The sequence below is a fragment of the Pleurodeles waltl genome, chromosome 4_1, assembly GCF_031143425.1.
Source record: "Pleurodeles waltl isolate 20211129_DDA chromosome 4_1, aPleWal1.hap1.20221129, whole genome shotgun sequence".
Lineage (NCBI taxonomy): Eukaryota > Metazoa > Chordata > Amphibia > Caudata > Salamandridae > Pleurodeles > Pleurodeles waltl.
Genome location: NC_090442.1, coordinates 783330060 through 783352259, shown reverse-complemented (window position 1 = coordinate 783352259; position 22200 = coordinate 783330060). Strand labels below are relative to the sequence as shown.

The window sequence follows — 22200 nt, the reverse complement described above, 5'->3', positions numbered from 1 at the left end:
TTTGGGGTGGGAAAAGCATGAATGTTTCTAAATCCGTGTTTAAAAACTATCATTAAAAAAATTAAAAAAAACTTCTCAATTCACTGTAGGCCTCGAAAAATCATAAAAATTTTACTAGACCTGCAGGTCGAGTAACTTGAATAATCTACTAGACTTATCTGTAAAGTACTGAACCCGTAAACCGGTCTCAAATTGTGTGATCCTAGACAAAGTCACCTTTTTCTTCATTATCACATAGTAGTGCACCTTCAAAATATGTAAGCTCCGCATTTCTGCTGTAAAAAACTAAAAACTCTTGCTTGATTAAACAGACTAAACATTTGTTCCATGTATGATAAGAATCCCGTCCACATATAGGGGGCACGTGATCCATGACCTGCCTCTTAGTTTACAAATAGCATTGCCATTAGGGCAGGAGTGTTTCTCAGTTTATGTTTAAACACTCACGTTTAATAAATATATACTAAAGCATGATGTGGTGGCATACTGTCCAAAAACCTTCCCACTAACTTGCAGCTTTACTGATAAAACTATATAGTGTATTAACAATAATCTGTGAGAAATGGGTTTCAGAAAACATATTTATCTTTTGCACAACACCAAGTAAAGTGTTCTGATTTGTTTTTTCACCCGATTAAAATATATATAACATTTAAATAGCACAGCTGTACAAAGAGTGTGAAATGAAAGGCTGTAGGGTGTCATGTTTTTCCTAAAACACAACATTTAAATAACTGACACCCTACAGCCTTTCATTTCACACTCTTTGTACAGCAGGTCAGATAGCTCACCTTACAAAATCTTGGGACTCTGCAGTCAAATAAAAAATTATTTGTAAGAAGACAAACTGACTTTTGACCTCTGTCTCTGAACAAAGAGCACATAGTACGAGATAAGAAATCCTTCATTTTCTGATTAAACAGAATGAACACCTGTTGTTTGTCAAATCGACAGAAGGTGAGTTGGTCCTAAAAATAGCTCGACCTGTTTAAGTATGACTCGTCATAGCGAGTAGATTTTTTAAAGCCTGCACTGATATAAGTTGTTGTAAGGTGCAAGCTAATGAAAAACCTTTTGAATTCTGAAGAGACTTTATCATATTTTTACTTGTGTTGCTGCATGGTATCTTTACAAATGAAGCTATTCCTAAAATTAGGCGGTGAAAGACATCCTAGTTACCTCCTTTAACTTCAATTAACCTTAAAAAAAAAAATGCTTGCCTGTTTATTCAAAATCTTTCTATTGTTATTGCTAAGTCAAGTAAAGGGCAGCCCAGTGGTGCATTGACCAGGGGGTTACATGTAAAGGCCAGGAGGCCGCATGGAGCCCCTGGGCTGTATTTTGAGTATCACAGGGATAGATGTTTAAAGGAAGGGGAAAAGCTGAGGCCTGGCTTTGGCACGTTTAGGTCACAAAAGTGCTTGTGCAGAAGCTTTTGAATAAAGAAATCATCTCAGACATTCATCTCTGCTCCGAGGTGAGTAAGGGAGAAGAATGTTATTTCGAGCAGCATTTCCCAAACTGTGGGTTTGGACCCACTGGTGGGTAAGGAGCCAATTTCTGGTGGGTCGGGAAAGTCCAAGCCATAAATGGATAAATATGTCTTTAAATTCTGTTTTTGTCATGTCGAACATGCTGCACTTCTAAAACCGAGATCAATAGTCAGGCTGTCTCCTGACAGATTGGTGCTTATTTTTCTAACACAGAGATTGGTGTTTACAAACTCCTCTCACTTTTGCAGCCAGAGAAAGAAAGGTAAAGTGAATTATTTGACAGCCTTGTTAGTGTACAAGCAGTGTTAAAGCAAAGGCTGTAGGATGTCATTTTTTACTACAGAACAAAATGCAAATACCTGTAAATGAACTGTACAGGTACCACAGTTTCCGGAGAAAGAAGCAATCGTGTCAGTGAGAGATTGTCAAATTGCACTGCTTGTAGTTTATCCCTGCCAATAAGAATAATTTTACCTTGCAGAGCCCTTGGCAGCTACAGCCTCCTGCCTTGCCCCACTAGAAATTTCTGCAAACCAAAAATCTAAGTCTGAAGTTAGGTCTTTAGGTTGGGAGAAAATGGCAAAGACATCCAAGTGGCACATAAAAATAAGATTAAATGAATAAATGCTTCAAGAAAAACCCAGATTGAATGTGTCTGACTTAAAGAGACTCTCACCAGATTTATCTTTCAGATTTGCACCATCCAGAAGAATTTGCCTTTCAAAAGACTGAATCTATTGATGAAACTTCTGAATGGTGTGACTCGAAAGGATTATCCGAATCCTGACCCATCACAATTGACCTGAAATTGCACAAAGGATGCAAACCACCACAAACACTGTACCCAAATCCCGATCCTTCACAGTTGACCTGAAATTGCACAAAGGACCCAAACAACCACGAACACTGTATACCAGTGCTTTGTGCCATCTTGGCTATTGGCATAAAAATATGAATCCCTGGTTTAACACCTTGTTAATATTTGCTCATATTTTAATATTGTTTTCTAAATTGAATTTTATTGTGTCCCTTCTTGACTTTAGTATTGTTTGCCACTGTTTTTTTTTTTATTCTTTTTATTTGAATTTATAGAAAATAACACACAACAGTATTACAGCTGTAAAAAAAAAAAAAAGGAACAGTTGGGGGAGAATGTGGTGGGGAAACAGATGGGAAAGGGCATGGGGGAGGGGAGAGAATGAGCACTGTGGCACAGAGAAGCATACAATAAACAGTAGAAATGTGGTTCCACTTAAGCAGGTGGCCGCAAACATGTACTGACAACACATGGGTGCATGCCTAAAACAGCTCACTGGCATCGTTCGAGCAGGAAAATAGGGTCAGTAACAGAGTGGAGTAGAGACATTATACGAGCTGCTGTGAAGGACTGTCTCGGACCCCCGTAAGGAGATGGTCTGATGTGGCAGGGGGAGAAAGGCTCAGTCCCAGGTTCAGGCCCTGGGGACGAAACTCATATATGCAAGAAACCATTCCCAGGTGTTCTTGCAGCTAGATTGCGGGGCATCAGATCCCGGAAATTAGACATTTGCTCCTGGCAATATACTTTGTCTCGCAGCCAGGCAGACACAATAGGGGCAGGTCTCTGGCCCCAGTGGATGGCCACCCTGCGCTTAGCCATTTCTTGTGCCATAGTGACCAATGGACGAGCAGAGCTTTCTCAGTGGACGGTGATTTGACCTAACAAGACACATTAAGACTTTATTAGATTGGTGGCATAGCTCTCCTCCCATACCAGCCAAACTAATTCTGAAATGTTCTTTTTTTTTTTTAAATCCAACTTTTTATTGAAACATACTGAATAACTGTTGCAGTTATGATGTTGGCAATTTCTTCTGTTGTCCCTATGGATATGTAGGGATTCTGAAAATAAAATCTTTCAAAGCTGCTGCTCTACAAGTAGAATATTACAGTGCTCAAGGAAGGGAGATAAAGCCCATAGCACCACAAAGATCTTTGCTGGATTTTGCCTTGTAGGCCATGTCAGCACCACAAAGGAGCGGGGGAAGCAGCAGTGACTTACAAAGGCAGCAGTCAACATCATACTACTGACTTTTGCAGCCTGATATTTGTGCAACTTAAATCAGTAAACAGTATTTTGCACAAAGTGGCGCATGGCAGAGATTGCCACATCACTCATATATGCAAAGTACAAGGATCCGGAAATGCCTAGACCTGAGCCCAAGCTGTGCCATTATCGCTGCTTCAAACGCAAGACAAGAAATAATGAATCTAAATTCCAAAAGGACTCATTAGTGCACAGCCAGAAACTGACCTCACCCTTCTTGTAGAAACCATGGTTTGAAAGTGTTCAAGTGTTAACATGAGCAATGCTTCATATGAAGATGCAAATTTCAAAGAATCTGAAACCTTCATTGTGCTTCAGCCATGCTGCTATCACATCATAATGGAGTATAAAAAATAAAAAAAATGGATGGAATGCTTGAATTAATCGCAGCCACTTGTAATTACTCAGAGCTGCATCCCTGTCCATCTTTATTCTTCAAGCCATGCCATCGCAGTATGGACACAGTCATATGCAAATCATTCTTGATCCTGCTGCAATTGGAACAGTACGGTTGAATTGCCAGGCCAGGTTCTCCCTGGACAGGACACAAACAACCCAAGACCAGTTTCACCCTTTATTAGGGCTCATCAGTCAGGTACAGTTTGGTTCTAGTGGCACAGCCTGCACAGGACCCAAGTTTGGGCATGCCTGTCCCACTTAGGTCGTCACACAAAGGTATAAAACAAGCAATGGCATAACCAAAAGGTCCCACCTTTTGGACCTTATAAGTGTTTGGCCATGCAGCACATTATCCTGGGTGCTGTGCCACCAGGGAAGGAAGAGCTATACATTTACTACACACTGGGTGTGAAAGAAAGAGTGAATAGTTTTTGTGCATGAAAACAGTCTGGGGCGAGTGTGTGTAAGAAACAGCAAGAGGGCTGCACCTTAAAGAATGCATCCATCTCGACGGTACTTGAGTACACAAATCAGTGTAAAACCAGCTAACACACAACTCTCCTGTCCTGGGACCACAACTCAGACAGCGCTGCGCATCGCCGCTCCACGAAGCACAGAGAGGCGGCCCAGTATACTAGCCCTCTCAGTTCTATTACAGGCCCCCTTGGAGGAGGAAAGTGGTGAAGTATCCAATACCAAGCAGAGCTGGGGGAGGAGACCAGTTCTCCTCTCATAACATGTACCTTTAAGTAACGTAAAACAGCAAAGATGCCGGTGCTTGCACTACACGTAAAAACTACTAAGCCATTCACTCCTTATTTGCAGTCTGTCCTGACCTTTCACACTTATAGTTGTTAGAAAGTATACAGAAGTATCTTTGCCACACCATGTGAAAAGTTGGTGTGAAAAAATGATGGTACGCATTGTTTTATTAAGACAGTTTGCATGCATAATTAATTTACAAGGTGAGATACGGTAACCATTTTCTTTTTAATGTACATTGTGTAATTACGGAGTATGCATTGAAACTTTTAAATGGTTACCATACCCAGGCCTCAGTAGGTGATGTGCTGCCTAGAGTATCAGCAGTCAATAAAATAACAAGTGCCTGTAGCTTGTCCTGCAGCTGCACGTTTATTGTGTAATGTATTGAATAACTCACTGAGCCATATAGCTTGCTTTAAGCAGTTTTAAAGCATTCTAGTGTGGGGGTGGTGGTGCTGGAAAAGGGCTTCTGGAGCACAAAGGTCAGTGCTGCAGTTGTTGGTTGAATTCTGTACTGTTTCCATTGCTAAGCAGAGGATTGTACGGGCATTTCAAGCAGAAGATGATTGGGGTGGTGGATTCCATCATGTCCAAAACCCTGCACTTCTGTTTTAGTTCCTAGTAGACCCATTGGCCCTGCATGTGTTTAGTTTCAACTCACGCCACAACAAAATAATTGTTCTTGGAGCATATTTCTGCAACATAACAAGCAGCAGTGGGCTTTCAGTACACACGCCCATACACATGCTACACATTGACCCATGTCAGAATGCAGCCAGCCGTTGTCCAGACACCAGCCTGTGCTCAACCCGCCAACCACCATCCACTGTGACTCATCTTTAAACTGTCTATAACAAAAAAATACAATATCAGCCGAACACTTTGGCTCAGTTAATCACTATCAAGAGCCAGAAGGGGCGGCCAGATTTTGAGAGCATCGGGGAACCTTACAAACTGTAGTAAGCACTACTCCCAAGCACATATAGGTTGTGAAGAAAACAGGGCACAGCCAGACAGGAAGTGAAAAGTGAAATAGGTGTGTGTGGTTTAATGACAACATGTATGGATGGTTTCAAAGGTTTGGAGGAAATTTTAAAGCTAACCGCATTACATACAGTACTGTAGTATTACCTCAGAATATAAAAAGTTGTTTCGCAATTTTGTGTGCCAGATGAACTAAGCAGCCAGAGTTGTTGAGTCACTTCCACTGCACACTGAAAAGCAGGGGTCATGAGGGTGTCTGCTTTTCATGCTGAATCATAGAAACAAAATTTCACGGGGCTAGCATGCGTGGGGGCTCACCTACGTTACATTTCTATTTTAAAATATGAAACACAGCCTACTAACCGATTTGTATTTGACATTTGTTTTTAAGTAGCAACGTCATTTCTAAAAACACAATAGCCATGTTATTTGACCTCTTAGCCTGACAGAGCGGTGCTGGGCAGGGTTGCCAGGATGAAGTAAGCAGAAGTCGGTAAACATCAAAGACGCTGAAGGAAGGAAAAAAACAAAAGTCGCATGCGTGTAGGCTACGGGACCCACGGCTTTACATATGGAGTCTTTGCAGGACTCTTTTGTGCAAAACACGATAAATAGATGAAAATACAGTTTACTGTGTTTGAAAGCTAGAAATTTGAGATACTTGTTAGAAAGTATACAGACACAGAAGCTGACCAATCATCCAAAGTGTAACAAGAGCTGGAAAGAAGTAATAAAACAGTCGCCCACACAAATAGATAACCAACTAAAGTGTATGGATACAGTACTTGGCCGGTGCCCCGGAAGAGGAAACAAAAGAGAAAAAGGAGGGACAAGGAGGATGGATTGACCATTAGCAAGCAAGGATTTTTAAAGAATATTGACATAGATAAAAGAAGAGCAATGGATGGACTAGAAGCCCACAAAGTACATACAACAGGTCACTAAGCGACAGCACAAGGGCTGTCTATCCTTGACCTAAAAAGGTGCTTGAGTTAGTCTCAGCCACTGGTAATTACTCGTACCGCATCCCAGTCCATCATTATTGTGCACACCATGCCACCTCAGTTTTGATCCACGCATATGCAAATTAGGTCTGAAAGCTGTCAGGCACTCTCCAAAATATTTTGTGAAATTCACTTCAAGGTACATGATCTGCCCATATGTACATAATTTTGTCTCTCACTTGCGTCCTTACATGTGAATAGACTCAAGTATAATACAGTGCTGAGTTCTGTAAAAGGGCTACAGATAACAGACCATCTTGAAAGTGAAGAGGAGACAGTGGGAAAGCAGGCATGAGTATATTGCATATGAAACTAGAACACAGAATCATAAGGGTGACAGCAATACCATGTGTAGCAGATTCTTTACAGCAAAGTGCCAGAAACAACATCATAACGGAGTAATGGTGTCACTGGTAATTTACACAGACTGTAGGAGGCCAACAAGTATTTACTAGTCCAATATGAGTGTTTCTCTCTATTGCTCAATTATGGGTGAATCTTCCTAAGTCAAGGGTTACAGGCATCATTTATTGTTCTTTGGCTTTTACATTCCCTGGCATAGGTACTGAAGCCAGGAATGAAGCTGAGGAAGTGGTCTTTGGACATTAGTTGCTCCTTCTCTCAGAGCATCAAACAATTCAAGATAAGAGTATGGGCTTTTCAAAGCAGCCTTCCTTTCTGTCAGGGACTGGCTCTAGCCATCTGAGATGAGATCAATGAATGTTAAAGAATGGCAATGCAGTCAGTGTTAGAAATAAACAGAAATGTTAGTACCTTGTCCCAAAAATACTTGCTTTGTACGGAAAATCACAGAAAGGAAGAGTCCAATAGGGAGAGGGAGAGGTAAAATAGCTTGCTCTAGATGAACACACACAAAATAAAAACACAAAAGTAGGTGAAAAAAAAAATTGAAGCCTGAGGTCGAACTCAAAGCTCAACTCCACCCAAGGCATAGATGGTGTAATTCTCAAAAAGTATAGTGCAAAACAGTTCAGAGTGAAAAACACTGGAGGTCTAAACCAAGACCAATACAAAAACAGAAAAGCATTGTTTATCAAGTAAGAAGGCAAGGTTGATAATAGTGAAAACAGAACAAAACCAGAACTATTCATTGCATTTAAAAATAACACGGTTTCGAAAACAGTACAATTAGAACAGAACAAACTATTAACTCCGAAACAAGTTAAACAGTGAAAACAGGAAACCTAATCTCAGGAATGGCTTGCAAAATGTCTAACTGTTCAAAAGAGGGTCTTTGTGTCAGATTCTCCACCAATGTTGTAAGGGCTGTTAAGAAGTCGGCTAGCAGAAGGGTTGCACTGCTGGCAAAAATGAGGCTATCTGATCAGGTTCTCTCATGTTTAGATTTGGAGGTGATAAAAAGCACATCAGTTTTCTTCTTGGCATCTGAGCCTTTTGGCGGGATCGGGTGAGGAGCCTGCACTGCTACTCATTACCATGGGTTTGAGGGGCTCTTACTTCCTAATAATGCATAGGTTGCATTAAGAAGGTCTGCACTCTGCCACCTTGCAGTGGTTTGGCTCTTTCTTGGGTAATAGATCCCACTTCGTACAACAGGCCCTTTTCAATCCCATTTCCCGCTTCTCCAACTGAGGGGTCCCTCAAGGGTCTTTCTTAGCCCTTCCTTGTTTAACATTTATGCCTCTTCTTTGGCAGGCATTGTTAAGACCGTTGAGATCTTTAAATATGCTGATGACAGCCAGCTTAACACTTGTATTGAAGAGAGACACACAGATGACAAAACATGATAGGCTGCCTATCTGATATAGCTAAATGAATGCAGACACAATGCCTGAAACCTAACACAGACAAAACCAAATTCCAGTTCTTCGGAGTGACAAACTAAGTTTGGAACGACTCGTGGTGGCCTTCTCTCCTTGGTCCGGCCCCCCAGCCAAAAAGTGTGTCAGGAACCTGGGAGTTTTAATAGATGATTTCCTCAAAATTTTGGATCAGGTAAATGCAGTGTGTGGAAGATGTTGTGGACTCTTACGCATGCTGCAGAAGCATTTTCGATGGATTCTAGGAATGGCTGACTGTTTACTCACCTTCAATTCATCCAAAATGAGGCAGCTAAACTGATTTGTCACAGCACTAGAAGTTGTTCAGCCTCAGCTTGTCTTAACTTGCTTCACTGGCTTCTGGTGCACAAGAGAGCCAATTAAGTTATTATGTTATGGCCATACAGCACTCCAAGACACAGAGGCAGCAATCCTGGGTTATCGAGTCACTTTTTACAAACTAGTATGAGTGCTTCAATCCTTGAAACAAGCTCTGGTGTGTAGCAGACGAATTAAGAAAGCCAGAACAGATGGCCACTCTTTTAGTCACGTAGTGGTCCTCCCCTGGAAATTCACCTAATTGGAGATTACCTCACTTTTCGGAGGAGGCTAAAGATGTGGGCCCTCATTACGAGTGTGGAGGTCTCAAGACCGCCACACTCGCAATGGCGGTCGGACTGCCGCAGGCAGGGCTGTCCGACCACCCTATTATGACTGTGGCAGATGGGCCACGGTCTGACTGACGCACGCCAGGTTGCTGCCTGTCGAGAGCCTGCCAGTCATAATCTGCCAGGGCAGCCCTGCAAGTAGCTCTGCCCTGGGGATTACAAGTCCCCTTTCCACCAGCCTTTGCATGGCGGTCTCACTGCCATGCAAAGGCTGGCAGAAAGGGGGAGTCAGGGGCCCCCATGGACAGCCCAGTCATGCATTTCATTGCCCGAATTACAGGCAGTGAAATGTGCGACGGGTGCTATTGCACCCAACGCCCCACAACATTACTGCTGTCTCGCTTATGAGCCGGCATCAATGTTGTGGTGAGTTATCCGCTGGGCCAGCGGGCGGAAACGCTGTTTTCGCCTGCTCGTCTAGCGGAAAACTCCTAAAAGGAGGGCAGCATACTGCCAACACTGGCGGTATGCTGAATACAGCGTCTTCTGCAGTCTTTTAAAAAGGTCAACAATGTCCTTATTCCCCCCGTAGTGGTGGTTAGTATATGCAGTCTTTGTATCATTGGTTCAGCGCCGGGATATCCCTTGGAGGATGATGGGGTGCTTTATAAATGTTTTATTAATAATAATAATATTAATAGTAGTCTGTAATACTAAAGGATACTACTTTGTGTGGATGTGTTCGGTGTGAAAGAGCAGAATGCCGCCACTCACAAGCGAAGTTGGCCCATGGATCAAGTAGGCGGACCAACTGCCCTACCCTGTAGTAGACTAAGAAAACCGTGAGTGACACAACAATAGATCAATTAATGAAATGGGCTGGCTGAAACCTCCAAGTACTAGGTAGTTATAGGTAGATCTAGTTTTTAAAGAAGAAGCGTTTTATTTTTTGCTAATAACTTTGGTGCCGTTTGATGAATCTTCACAAAATGTTTTAAGAAAATACGACTCTCACTTCAGCTGCTGTCTAGAATGTTTCTGGGTGATCCGCAAAGCGGGAGCTGAGAAAACAGGGGGGTGGTCCTAAAATACGTTTTCACCTATCATTTTTCCATGGGGATTTTAAACAGTGACAGCGCCCAAACTACTGGACAGAATTACACCAACATTTGGCAGAAAATGTAGCTCTTGGTCCAGAAAGCACCCTTTTTGTTATCTGGTGTAAATCTGTTTAGTAGTTTTTGAGCAAAATATATATGCCCGTGATCAAGGTCCTTCAGATCGAAAGCGTAGGGCGGGTGTTTTTGTGCTTGAAAACGAATTTAATGGAGTCTAAATAAATGAACCTTTTGAAATATGAGGTCCCGGAGTGCGGTCGTTCATGAAGAATCTCATGGAATGCTTTGTTGATATATATATATATATATATATATAGAGGACCAAAGGATTCATGACCCCTCCCGATCTCGTGCTGAGATCTGATTGGCTGACACCACTTCTACAAGTAAGTGCTGGCAGCCATCTTGGGGCTCGGCTTCAAAAAAATAAAAAGTAAAGAAAAAGGGCCAGGGTACAGTCAACCTGACCCCTTAGCTCTGGTGCTGGGGTCCCAGAGGGCCCCCTCCAGAGCAAAAAAGCTTTTTTTTTTTTAAAAACATTTTAGTGGGGCATTTAGATTTTGAATGTGGGGGAGCTCTCCGGGTCCCCAGCAGCCTCGTGGACCGCCACCTCCCCTGGGCTCTAATAAAATGAAATGTGGGGGTGTAATGATATCTCTATTTCCATCTTGACCACTGGTCCATCTTTATCACTGACTCCATTATGTGCTTAACTTAGCTTCAAACACCATCACATTGGTGGTGCAGGTATGTTTCCGCTCACAACTTATGCAACACATTTTTCGCTCGTGTTTTCACTCTTCGTGCTCTTTCTCACCAAGGGCAGGGACATAACATGGAGGAGTGAGGGTAAGAGAAGGATGTACCAGAAGAATGATTATGGTACAGTAGCGAACAGCTCGGTCTTGGGAGTGCACCTTGGGATGTGACCAAATCTCTAATGTGCTCTTTCAACACTGACTGGTTCAGCCAGCGTTTGAACAACAACTCACAATATGGGAGGGGGGAGTTTCTAGAATTCTCCTCTCTAGCTTGTTTAAGGTATTTAAGAGGAAAATCTAATGAATGGGGTTAGAGAAAGATCTCATTACAGAAAAGGGGTGCTTTTGCCTTGTTCCCATCGAGGGTCGTTTTCTCTCTTTCGGCAGTCGTCTGGGTTCTCAACTTGAAGTTGGCAAAGAGATGATGTCCCTACATTTCCCCATGGTGATGCATTTTTAATTCTTATTCCTAGCTTTGCATTGCGAATGAATACATAATCACTGTATATGTAGATATATTATCCATGATTTACGTAGTGTTTGTTTCTAACATCATTATTCTACTGCTGTGATTATTTTTGGAAGTGCACTTGTGTGCTGCATTTGACATATACGCCTTCCCTGTATGAACCTTAAGAAGTGCCTTAATACATTCATTACTCAGACTAAGAGCTCTGCATTGTTGGACTTCCTTTTATTTGTGTTTCCTCTCAGTCTCAAGTAACACTTTGGCGTAGCCGAGCAGTAGGGGAGGGAAAAGGTTGAAAAGTGTAAGATTTAAAAGTGAAATATGTTTGGCAAGAAGTCAAAGGCAGCATCGCAATCCATTTCTAAAATTGCATGTGAAATTCCAGGGTGGATAAAAGAACCTTATAAAGTTTTGGCGAATGAGTTTTCTGGACTTTCTAAATCTTGGGATGAGTGCCTTGGGTACACAGAGCCACAAAGTTTGCTTCTGTGTTTAAAAAGGGTACCTTTTGAAAGGAATGGTGATTTACCTGTTTTAGGAAGAAGGGGGTGGATACTGCTGTCTGCCTAAAGAAAAATGCATGAGAAATGCAAGCAGTTAGAACAAGAAAATCAGCAATTAGAGAAGCAGCTTGTTGATACTAAAAATACCATAACTATGATGTCTTGTCAGAATAAGTTATTAAAAGATAAAGCCGATACCTACCGGTCTGTTGCAGAAAAAGCAGCTGTCAAAGTCGCTCAGAACAAATTTCGAAAACGCAGAGGCAGAATTAAACAATAGAAAGTTCATTTAGCCATTGCCCAATCAGGTTTAAATTGGAATCCAGATGTATGGGACAGTAACATTTGGGACAGCTCTGATTTTTCAAATTCCAGTGATGAAGAGGTTAAAAAAGGTGGGGGCCAGTGAGAGCAAAATGAGCAGAACGTGGTTCGCACACAGTCAATATTTAGACAAAAAAAAAAAGGGCACTCCACAGAATCCTGGAGGAACTGAAATGCATTCTTTAGAAGATTATACTCAGCAAGAAGTTAATGATATTATGGACCGATTAAAACAGAAAAGTGGAGAAGCACTGCTTACATGGATGGTGAGGCTATTTGACACCGGTGCTTCAGGGGTAACATTAGGTTCAGGAGATTCAAGGGAAAGGGAAGGAAATGTCTATTCAGAAGGCACAGAGGTGGAAGGTTGGGACAGCGAGGGGTTAACTGTTGAAGGCAGAGAAGAAGTAGAGTCTGCCCGCAGATATGAAAACATATATCCCGATCTAACGAGGGAAAAAAATGACAGGTTTAAATCCGACTAGGAATCTGGCCAAGCTGCGGTGCAGGGATGTGTGTCAGGAAAACTATTGCTAGCTTTGTTAAGTTCTTCCCTCAGCAAAAACGATTCCTCTTTTCCTTGTACCCACACTGGTTGCAGCGGCCTCCTCACTCCTGGTGGCTTTTGCGGAGGCTATTCTTAGACCTAGCTTCTTAATATTTAACTGCCACTCAAGATGGTGGCCGTAAATCCTTGTGAGGTCAGCGCTCTAGTGTTTCTACCTTAGTCTTGTGCTGAAGCTTCCCTTCAGCTGTTTCTCTCTTGGAGCCCTGCACTTCAACTGTCATCCCGAGGAGAAAGAGCAGTGTTCCTGAATCGCATCATTTCATAGAGAATTCTTCTAGTTTTGAGCAACTAATTCTTTTTCTTGTTAAGGTGTGCACACCAGCTACTTTCTTCCTTTGAAAGAAGCTGAATTGTTTCCTTCTCCCAACAACTGGCTATTGGTTTTCTGAGGAGAATTCATTTTGTCTTAACAGACCTTCAAGCAACTGCAGTAAGGAATCCTTTTGTATGATTTCCAGACCTGACAATATATGTATGTACATATATATTCCAGAACTCTTTGCTTTGCAGACTTGTCAGCCTTACAGACAAACCTTAGTGCTCAGACTAATTCCTAGAGACTGTGATTGAGAAAAATTAACCTTGAGAAGGAGTTTTTGTTTCCTGTAAAAGACATTAGTAGTTTGTATATTTGTGAACTTTTGAAATGTTCTCCAGAGAACCTTGGAAACCTCTGACTCCTGGAGAAAAGAAGATATCATTTAACATTGTTCTCTTAGAGAGTGGCTAGTCTCTCATAAGATCCAGGTTAGGAGAACAACAGAATTGGGTGAATGTGAATGGCAGAACAGGTGAATACACAGTAGGAATGTACTTATCTATGCTCTTATCACCCGACTGCAGGTTCTTCCTTTAAAGAAATCCCAATAAGAAGAAAGGTGCAGGTTTTCAGAGACACACACTGAATATCCTATCTTCAAGTGGGAAACACAGGCTGGAACTGGACCTGAAGGTGGTCTCTCTTTTCTATTCCCATTCCCCTTTCCCCCTAGCAGATGCAGGGTTAAGATAATCAGTTAAAGTCTGAGCATGCATCTGTTGGAGGGAGTTTGGTAAAAGGCATATGCTCCTGTGGAAGTTTGATTTATTGGGTAATATCCTGACAATGGGCTCGCAAAGATAAAAGGCCACGTGCTGATTCAGAAATACACTGGAAACACAAAAATGTGCAAAGAGTACGAGCACTAATTGACACCGGGGTGGAGGTCTCTTTAATTTATGGCAATCCAAAGAAATTTACCGGTCAGCCCAACACCATCACAGGGTTAGGTGGAAAACAAACTCCTGCTGTGCAGACTAAGGTTCAAATGAAAATAGAAAGAACACCGAAAAGAGAATATACTGTTTTGACTGTGCCCCTTCCAGAGTACGTACTGGGAATTGACATTTTGAAAGGAATGATTTTATATCTGGATGACGGTTGTTATCAATTTAGGTCAAAGAGATACATTTCAGTGGCAGCTATGAGGGTGGATCATCTAAAGATACCCCCAAGTGAAGATGCCCCTAGCAACTAAGGTAATACACCTAAAGCAATACCACATTCCAGGAGAGCATGATAAAATAAGTAATACTATCCAGGATACGATTGAGGCTGGTGTAATAGCTCCAACCACCAATGAATGGAACAATCCGCTTTGGCTTGTGCTTCGATCTGATGGATGCTATATAATGACTATTGATTACCACCAGCTGAATAAATATACCCCCCATTGACAGCTGCGGTCCCTGACCCCATCACTTTGATTGAAAGAATATAGAAATATAAAGGGACATGGTGTGCAACTATTGATATTGCTAATGCTTTATTTTCTATACCATTGGCCCCTGAGTGTGAAGACCAATTTGCTTTCTCACATTCTGGCAGACAATTCCAAATGTTATCTTTACCTATGGGGTATGTTCATAGCCCCATCATCTGTCAGCGGCTGGTGGCAGGGCACCTGGATGAAGTATCTGTCATCCCAGGAGTGCAACAGACCCATTACAGTGATGACATGATGATTCAACGAGAGACACAAGAACAGGTGCAGACTCAGTTGGAGACGGTTGTGGAACTTTTGCAGAGCAAAGGATGGATGATTAATCCAGATAAGACGCAGAGACCCTCTCAAAATGTGAAGTTTCTAAGAATTCAGTGGAATCAGGGACATAGAGAGGTGTTGCCACAGGCAAAACAAAAGATTTTAAGGTTTGCCACTCCCCTCACTATGCTAGAGACACAGCGATTCATTGGATTGTTTGGTTTTTGGAGACAGCATATTCCTCATTTAAGTCAAATTCTAGGCCCCTTGTATAAAGTGACACAAAAGAAGCATGAGTTTAAATGGGGTGAACAGCAGCAGTGTGCATTTGATTTGGCAAAGGAGGGGATTCAACAGGCTTTAGATTTATGGCAGTACATGATGGAGACAATGAGGTGCATGTAACTGTTAAGAGGCAATATGCAAATTGGAGTCTGTGGCAAAAACAGGAAAAAAAACAAGGGTGCCCCTGGGGTTCTGGACTAAAAAGTTACCTCAGGCTGGGAAGAGATACACACGCTTTGAGAAACAGTTGCTTGCATGTTATTGGGCTCTAGTGGACACTGAGCAAATGACCCTAGGTCATAATGTGATTTTGAGATCTGAGATTCCAATAATGCAGTGGGTGATGAGTTCACCTAAAACGCACCGCACAGAACATGCACAAGAAGCTAGTATCATACATTGGAAATGATACAAACAGGACAGGGCTTGAGCGGGCACAGCCGCTCTACATGAACACGTGTTGCAAGCCCCAGTGAAGAATGAGGAGAGAGTGCAGGAACTACCACAGATAAAAGAACCACCCGTGAAATGGGGTGAGCCATTTTAATCCTTGTCCCCTGAGGATAGGAAGCATGTATTGTTCACTGACGGTTCAGCCAAACATGTGGGAGCTAAAAGACATTGAAAAGCAGTGCCATATAATCCAGTCACCAAAATGTTGTTTACTACTACAGGAGAAGGGAAAAGTAGTCAATATGCAGAGTTGTACGCTGTGTATCAGGCTTTAAAACAGGAGCTACCTGGGACTTGTCATATTTACACTGATTCTTGGTCCACTACCAATGGGTTAGCCACTTGGCTTCCCAAGTGGCATGCACATAACTGGCAAATGCATTCAAAAGAGGTGTGGGACAAAGAGATGTGGCAAGAAATTTGGGAAATGCTAGAGCAAAGTTCTGTTACTGTGTATCATGTAGATGCTCACTGTCCCACTAGAACGCTGGTTCAATTCTCTTGCAGATGACAAAACCAAGTCACATCACTCCTCTCCTCTCACAGTGACATTCCCGCAGTGGGACAGAACTGACACCATCTTGGGCCCCATTCCCTACACTCAACCGGTGCCCTACAGGCCATACCTGGTCTGAGTAGGCTTTGCTTGGCATGGCCATGAGTGTGCGCAAAGCAGTCCTCGCCAGCCTCCCTGCTGCCGCCATGCTGCCGCCGTGAATGTCGGTGATATTCAACAGGGAGGCAGGTTTCAGGGGAACGGTTGGACTCCTTGAAGTGAAATAAGGGGTAGGCCCAGGCTCGTGCAGGGGTAGAGCTGCACGGGTTTCCAGGAAGTGATTACATTTATGGGAGTGGCTCTATGTTGTAGAGGGATGGAGTTGGGCTCTTGGAGGTGGGACAGTTTAGGAGAGGGTGGTGGGACCATGGATTCATAGACAAGTCTTAGCAGAAAGGAGGGTGCTAAGAAAGATTGCAGCGTCATCGTGGATTTAAAGTTTGAAATAGCCAGGAGTACAAGTATTGCCGACCAATGGTGAAGTAGTATTTGAAAATACAACTTCCAAAATGCAAAGTGCTGATCAAAAAATCTGCACCCACAGTAACATGGCAGTTGCCAGCTTATGTTGATGTTTGCAAGCAAGTCACGTTTTTGGAGCAAATAAAAAACAAGTACTGAAATGGATGCCTGCTTGTGCCCCGGGGGGGGACGTTAGAGTGTACATAATAAGGAATGCACACTAGTGGATCCCTGCTTGTGCCCCAGGGGCAGAAAGTAGTGCGTGCTTTTTCTGGAGCGCAGAGAACAAATAAAAGGCATGTCAGAGGATCTTCACCAAGATAATAGCCCATGGGAAACTGATAAGAGGAATGCACGTAAGAACAGGAAATAGAAAGCCTACAACCAATAGAAACGAGGAAAAGTAAAGTGACAAGCACAAGGGCCAATAAGAAGTGAAGGCAGGATGTAAGTCCCTTTTAAGGTGTATTTAATACAATAGATTTCTTGAGCACAGAGCAAGCGCTGTGCAGGCGAAAACTAGAAAAGTTAGAGTTATCAAAAGCAACTATAACTCGTGCCCTGAGGCAACTATATCTCATACCCTCGACGTGCACTGCTTATTACCCCACAAATTACAGCATTCGTGACATCCTTAATAATGTCACTGTAACATATGCAGTAAAATTATTGATCAGATAACTGTGCATGGCAGGGGCGCGAGTTATAGTTACCTTAGGGCACAGGCTATAGTTACTTTAGGTAACTAACTATTACAGGTCAATTTCTATGGTTTGGTACATTTAAAATGTGAACCTAAGTATAGCGTCCATGTAACCTTTGTTTTTTTAAGTGAACATATACATACTTTAGTTTAGTAAAATCAAAAGGTCTTGGCCAATGCCGCAGATCTATTATTTTTTTTTTAAGGCAGAGGGACCAAAAGCTTCGAATAATTGGAGGCAAGGAGGATTCCGAAATCTGTAGAAGTTTTCACTAACAACTGAAATATTTACAACTGGAAAGAAACTGGATACGCACAATACCGATGTAATGGCCTAGGCAGCAAGAGAAGAAAAATTAAAATTAAAAATAAATTATTTACTTTATTGTGGTATTTTTCTTTTTCTTTCTCTCTCTCTCTCTCTCTCAACTAAAAAAATCATCCTTATACGTGTTCTATCTACGACGTTCTAAAAATAAAACTTAAAAAGGGATGGGGAGGTTTTAGGGCAATCTGCAGGTCTCATGCTGAAAATGTGTTGTGAGCACACACATGAAAGTACTATGAATAAAGGAAATGCTGATGTCCACATGCTTGTTTAAGCAGGCAAACTGTGGAAAGGAAAAGATGTGTGCAGCTGCTCCCACATTTTACAATAGAAGCCATTTTCGTAGATAGGTTTTAAAAGCCGTATTTCATGTGAACCACTCGCAAGACCAATCTATATACAGGGGTAGAACGGATACCACTGGGACTAACCTGTAATAGAGAACCGAGGCCTCATCCGAGGTTCAAAAAGAAGAGGTGAAGACAAGCACATCATTTGCAGTACTCAAGTTCTAAAGATGTATTGCTTACAGTGTTTATTTAATGCAAGTAAGTTTGAGTTTAAGGCATACACTGCAGAAAACTTACCTATGGATGAAACTGTTGGGAGACAAAACCTATTCCAGGCCATCTTACTGCTGGCAATCCAAACCAAGTGACATAGCTGTACACGCTTATCCCGTAACATCCAGTGACTGCGGTATCAAGCTGCCCTGCACCAAGAACCTGTATGGCACCTGGAATAACTGAAGAGTGCTGTAAATGGTTCTTGTGGGAGTCCTATTCCTCTAATAGCTCAGCACTTTGGGCCAGATGTATCAAAGGTTTTTGCCCATTGTATGTCTATAGGAAAATGTGTTCATGCATATGGCCCTTTGTTTATTCTTTATGGTTGTGTTTGTGGCTTCCAGTATCATTGCCAACCAGAATGGTTTGCACGCTGGGGCCCTAGCTGTAGATATATTATGTGCAGCTTGCTTAGAAAACATGTAATACTTTTAACCCTCAGTGTTCTGCCAGACAGCCTTAAGGGGGTCTTCCCACTAAATATTTTGCCTAACTCTTCCATTTTTCTGACATTGTGTTTGCTGGTATTAGGATTCTGGGTACTTTACCACTGCTAACCAGTGCTAAAGTGCTTGAGCTCTCTCCTCTAAACATGGTAAATCTGGTCCCTGTATCTAGCCCGGACTCCATTGTAGTCCACCTGAACTTGTGACTTTCACTCAGTTTTGCAAGACCAGATAACCTTGAGTGGCACTTTATGCTTTTAGGTGTGATACCTTAAATCTTTAAGATTGCACATCACAAGTTTGAATGATTGGATTTTTGTTGTTTTGGTCTCAAATAAATTATTCAATTTTACTCTATCTTTCTGACTTGGTGTGGGATTTTTCTTCTGTTGTGTTTTCACTTCATTACTGTTTGATGTGCTGCATAAATACTTTACACATTGCCTTTAAGTTTAGTCTGAGTGCTTTTGTGTCGAGCCACCAGAGGGTTAAGTACAGCTATTTGGGGTTTGCTAGTCTTTCACCCTGACAAGAATTGTGGTTGATGCTTGAGTAGGGTCTCACCGTGACCCCCCTCATCTAGTAACCCGATTTCCTAAAGCAGGCTTTTAAAATTATACTGGGAATGTATTAGTACAAGGAGCCTTGATACTCGACAGGCCCTCTAAGGCAGCTCTGACCTTCGCTATCATGATTTGCATCTGAAGTGTTGCAAAGTCAATTGGGTATCTTAATGGGATAGAAAACACATTTAAGTAGGCTTCCCGTTTGTTTAGGTTGGGGACTGATATAATAGTGACTAAAAGGAGTGGAAGATATTTATGATGTTAGTGGTGTCGGTACATAGAATGCCTTTGTTTTCTGCAGCTATGTTTATGTAGTTCCTCAACTGAGTTTCTTTAAGCTTTTAAGCCTAAATTCCAATCAGTCTTGTTGCTTTTCTTATAGGGTTTATGTTTGATGCATGTCAATGTTCTGCCCAGTAGCTGTAGATCTCCTCTGACGTTCCTCTATTCCATGTGTGCCTTTTAGGAGCAGTCTATTTTATGCTGAGTTTCAAAATATTTCAGTATGGTTTCTAAATCTAAATTTTGTGCATGGAAAGATGCATAAAAGTGTGTGCTACAAGCTCACCTCTAAATACAGCAATTTCTTCATCTCAGTTTGTGCTACATTGCCTCCCCAGTATCATTTTCCATAAAACATCATTCTGGTGATTTTCTGATAGCAGTCTGCAAGACACGTTCCATAAAGGCAAATGCCGTGATAACCCAGTGTTTTCAAGAGTGCCTATCAGCCAGTGGCATATCCAAGATCCTATAAAAGTGGATAGGGTCGCTGGCACTACAGATCTGTAAATTATAAAGTAGTTTTACAACAAGCATTTGCAATGCAATGGGTCTCGCATTTGCTCAAGTTAGAGCTATTAACGCTGTAAACTCCTAACCGGACTTTTCTTGCCACGTAAATTGAAAATGAAAAGTAAAACAGTTTCACATAAGCGAGCCGTTTCACAGCATCCACGGCCACCCCGTGCATCAGCTTGAAGAGACACACAAAAGGGAAAAGAAGTTCGCTCGCATTCAAACTTATGGACAAAGTGCAATTAGCCATGTAACAGGGGTGATGGCCAAGGCAGTAACAAAACCTTCCCAAGGAGGGACAAACGTAAACCATTTACCAGTGTCATTAAAGGATTTTTGAAGGGCAAGCCCACGAACGACTGGTAGTGATGATCGTTGTTAAAAGCCCAGATACACACCATCACATCGGAAAAGCAGCGCTTGCGCACTGCTATCCTCGACCTAATAACACAAGTAAATGACAACAAAATGCAAATATCCTTAAAGCAATCTGGAAGGATTGGCCGGCCGTTCCACTGCTCGTTTTGTTCAATATCAGATAAATGAGTAACAAAGATATTTTGTGAATTCGAATTTGAAAATTATACGGTTATAGAGATCACAGAGAATGCAAATAACAAAAGTGATATTTTGTTTATGATTTGTATTTAAACTGCGATTTTAGCTTGCAATAGAGGCTTAGTTTAACACCCATAGCACTATCACATAACAGCCAGGAAAAATAAAGCACAGCCCCTATTTTTTGGAAAGAGCCTATGGACCACCCTGGTAAATCCTGAATACCACTGCACTGTGTATGCAATGCGATGTAAGTTATATTTATTAAGTGAAAGGCACGAACAAAGGGCCTGTCTGAGACGGATTTCTAATTCAACTTTTTATTACCGTCAGTGGTGGGCACTGGCAGAACCCATAACACTTAAAGCCTTGAATAAGGTGTCCGTCAAAATGGAATACACGGAAAACACAAATGTTACTCATAGGCACACGTAAACAAGAAAATGCCTGACATATTGATACAGAAATCTCAACGACCTTGTCCTCTTCCCACCCCATGTTACCTGACGATGCTCACAGACATGTCCTCCTCTCTCTGTAGGAGTCGCCAGGCTCCAGACAAGTATTCTCGACACCAGTCGAAGGCTCTGCGCCTCATGTCATTGCTCACTTCATCCCGGCGTCCGTCCTGATACAGTTCAGCCTCAGAATCCACCTCCGAAAGACCCACTGAAGTCCCTGCATCATCACATCTACCGGGACCTGCAGCCTGGGTCGGATTGCTAGGTCTGTTATCCAGCTCTGCCACCGTCTGATCCACATTCGGGAGCTCTGTGCTATTCATCCTCAGTGCTCACGTCCTAAAACACACCGACTCACAACTGGCAATTAAGTGGATACGCACTTTTCAGTCCTCGCCGGACGCTGATGACTGTTTACAAGCGGGTTCACTCTACGAAAAGAGAACTAGGCACACTGATCCTCATCACCGTTGATACAAGGTTCGCACTCACTTCAAGTCGAGTACTCCAGTACCCAATAGGGTACCATTTGTTCAAAAACTCCTACCCCTCCGCGTGACGCTGTCCTGCGTCCCTGGTTGTGCACCGCTACTTGCAGCACCCTCCGTCACTGTACACCTGCCCTTCTTCAAACGTCACACTGAGCCCCTGTCTGCCCATTCATTGCAAGCCAGTTACAACATCCTCAGGCTTGTCTGAACTGACATGTCAGCTCCTCACTCGTGCTTTCAAAACGTCAGAGAGGCTCAAAAATCGCAGTCCAGAGAATAAAACTGGATCCAAATACCAATAAGAAGCATCCACCAATGGCCGCCGGTAGCCTTCCTTCACTGATTGGCTGGAAAACGTTCTCCAATCATAGCCTCATAAACCCCCCACGCCTGGAACACCGCGCCCGGGACAGATGCGTCAGCAATGTTCCAAGGTGGAATGGAAAATTCTTTTACCAGGAGGCGGACTAGAGAGATCTGTCAGAGTCGGTAGCGAAGAGGGTTGAATATATATGACAGGGGCGCCGCGGCTGTGCAGGATGGTCTGCTTTATGTAGGTAATCCGTTCAACACAACTTGCCGAACTCTTTCTCCGGTCAGGCTAAAGAGGAAACAGCGT

At 42.5% G+C, this 22200-nt stretch overlaps 1 protein-coding gene across 3 annotated transcripts in view; it reads right to left on the bottom strand.

Moving 5' to 3' along the window:
• The window catches only part of CHKB (choline kinase beta), a 120110-nt gene extending 98134 nt beyond the window's left edge, over positions 1 to 21976 (bottom strand). For all 3 annotated transcript variants that reach the window (XR_011202353.1, XR_011202352.1, XM_069229476.1), the window contains exon 1: positions 21133 to 21976. Coding sequence is in view for 1 of the 3 variants with exons in the window: in XM_069229476.1 (XP_069085577.1) it covers positions 21133 to 21413 (281 nt within the window). In the remaining 2 variants the exon portion in view is untranslated. The remainder of the gene's footprint in view (positions 1 to 21132) is intronic.
• Positions 21977 to 22200: the final 224 nt, after the last annotated feature.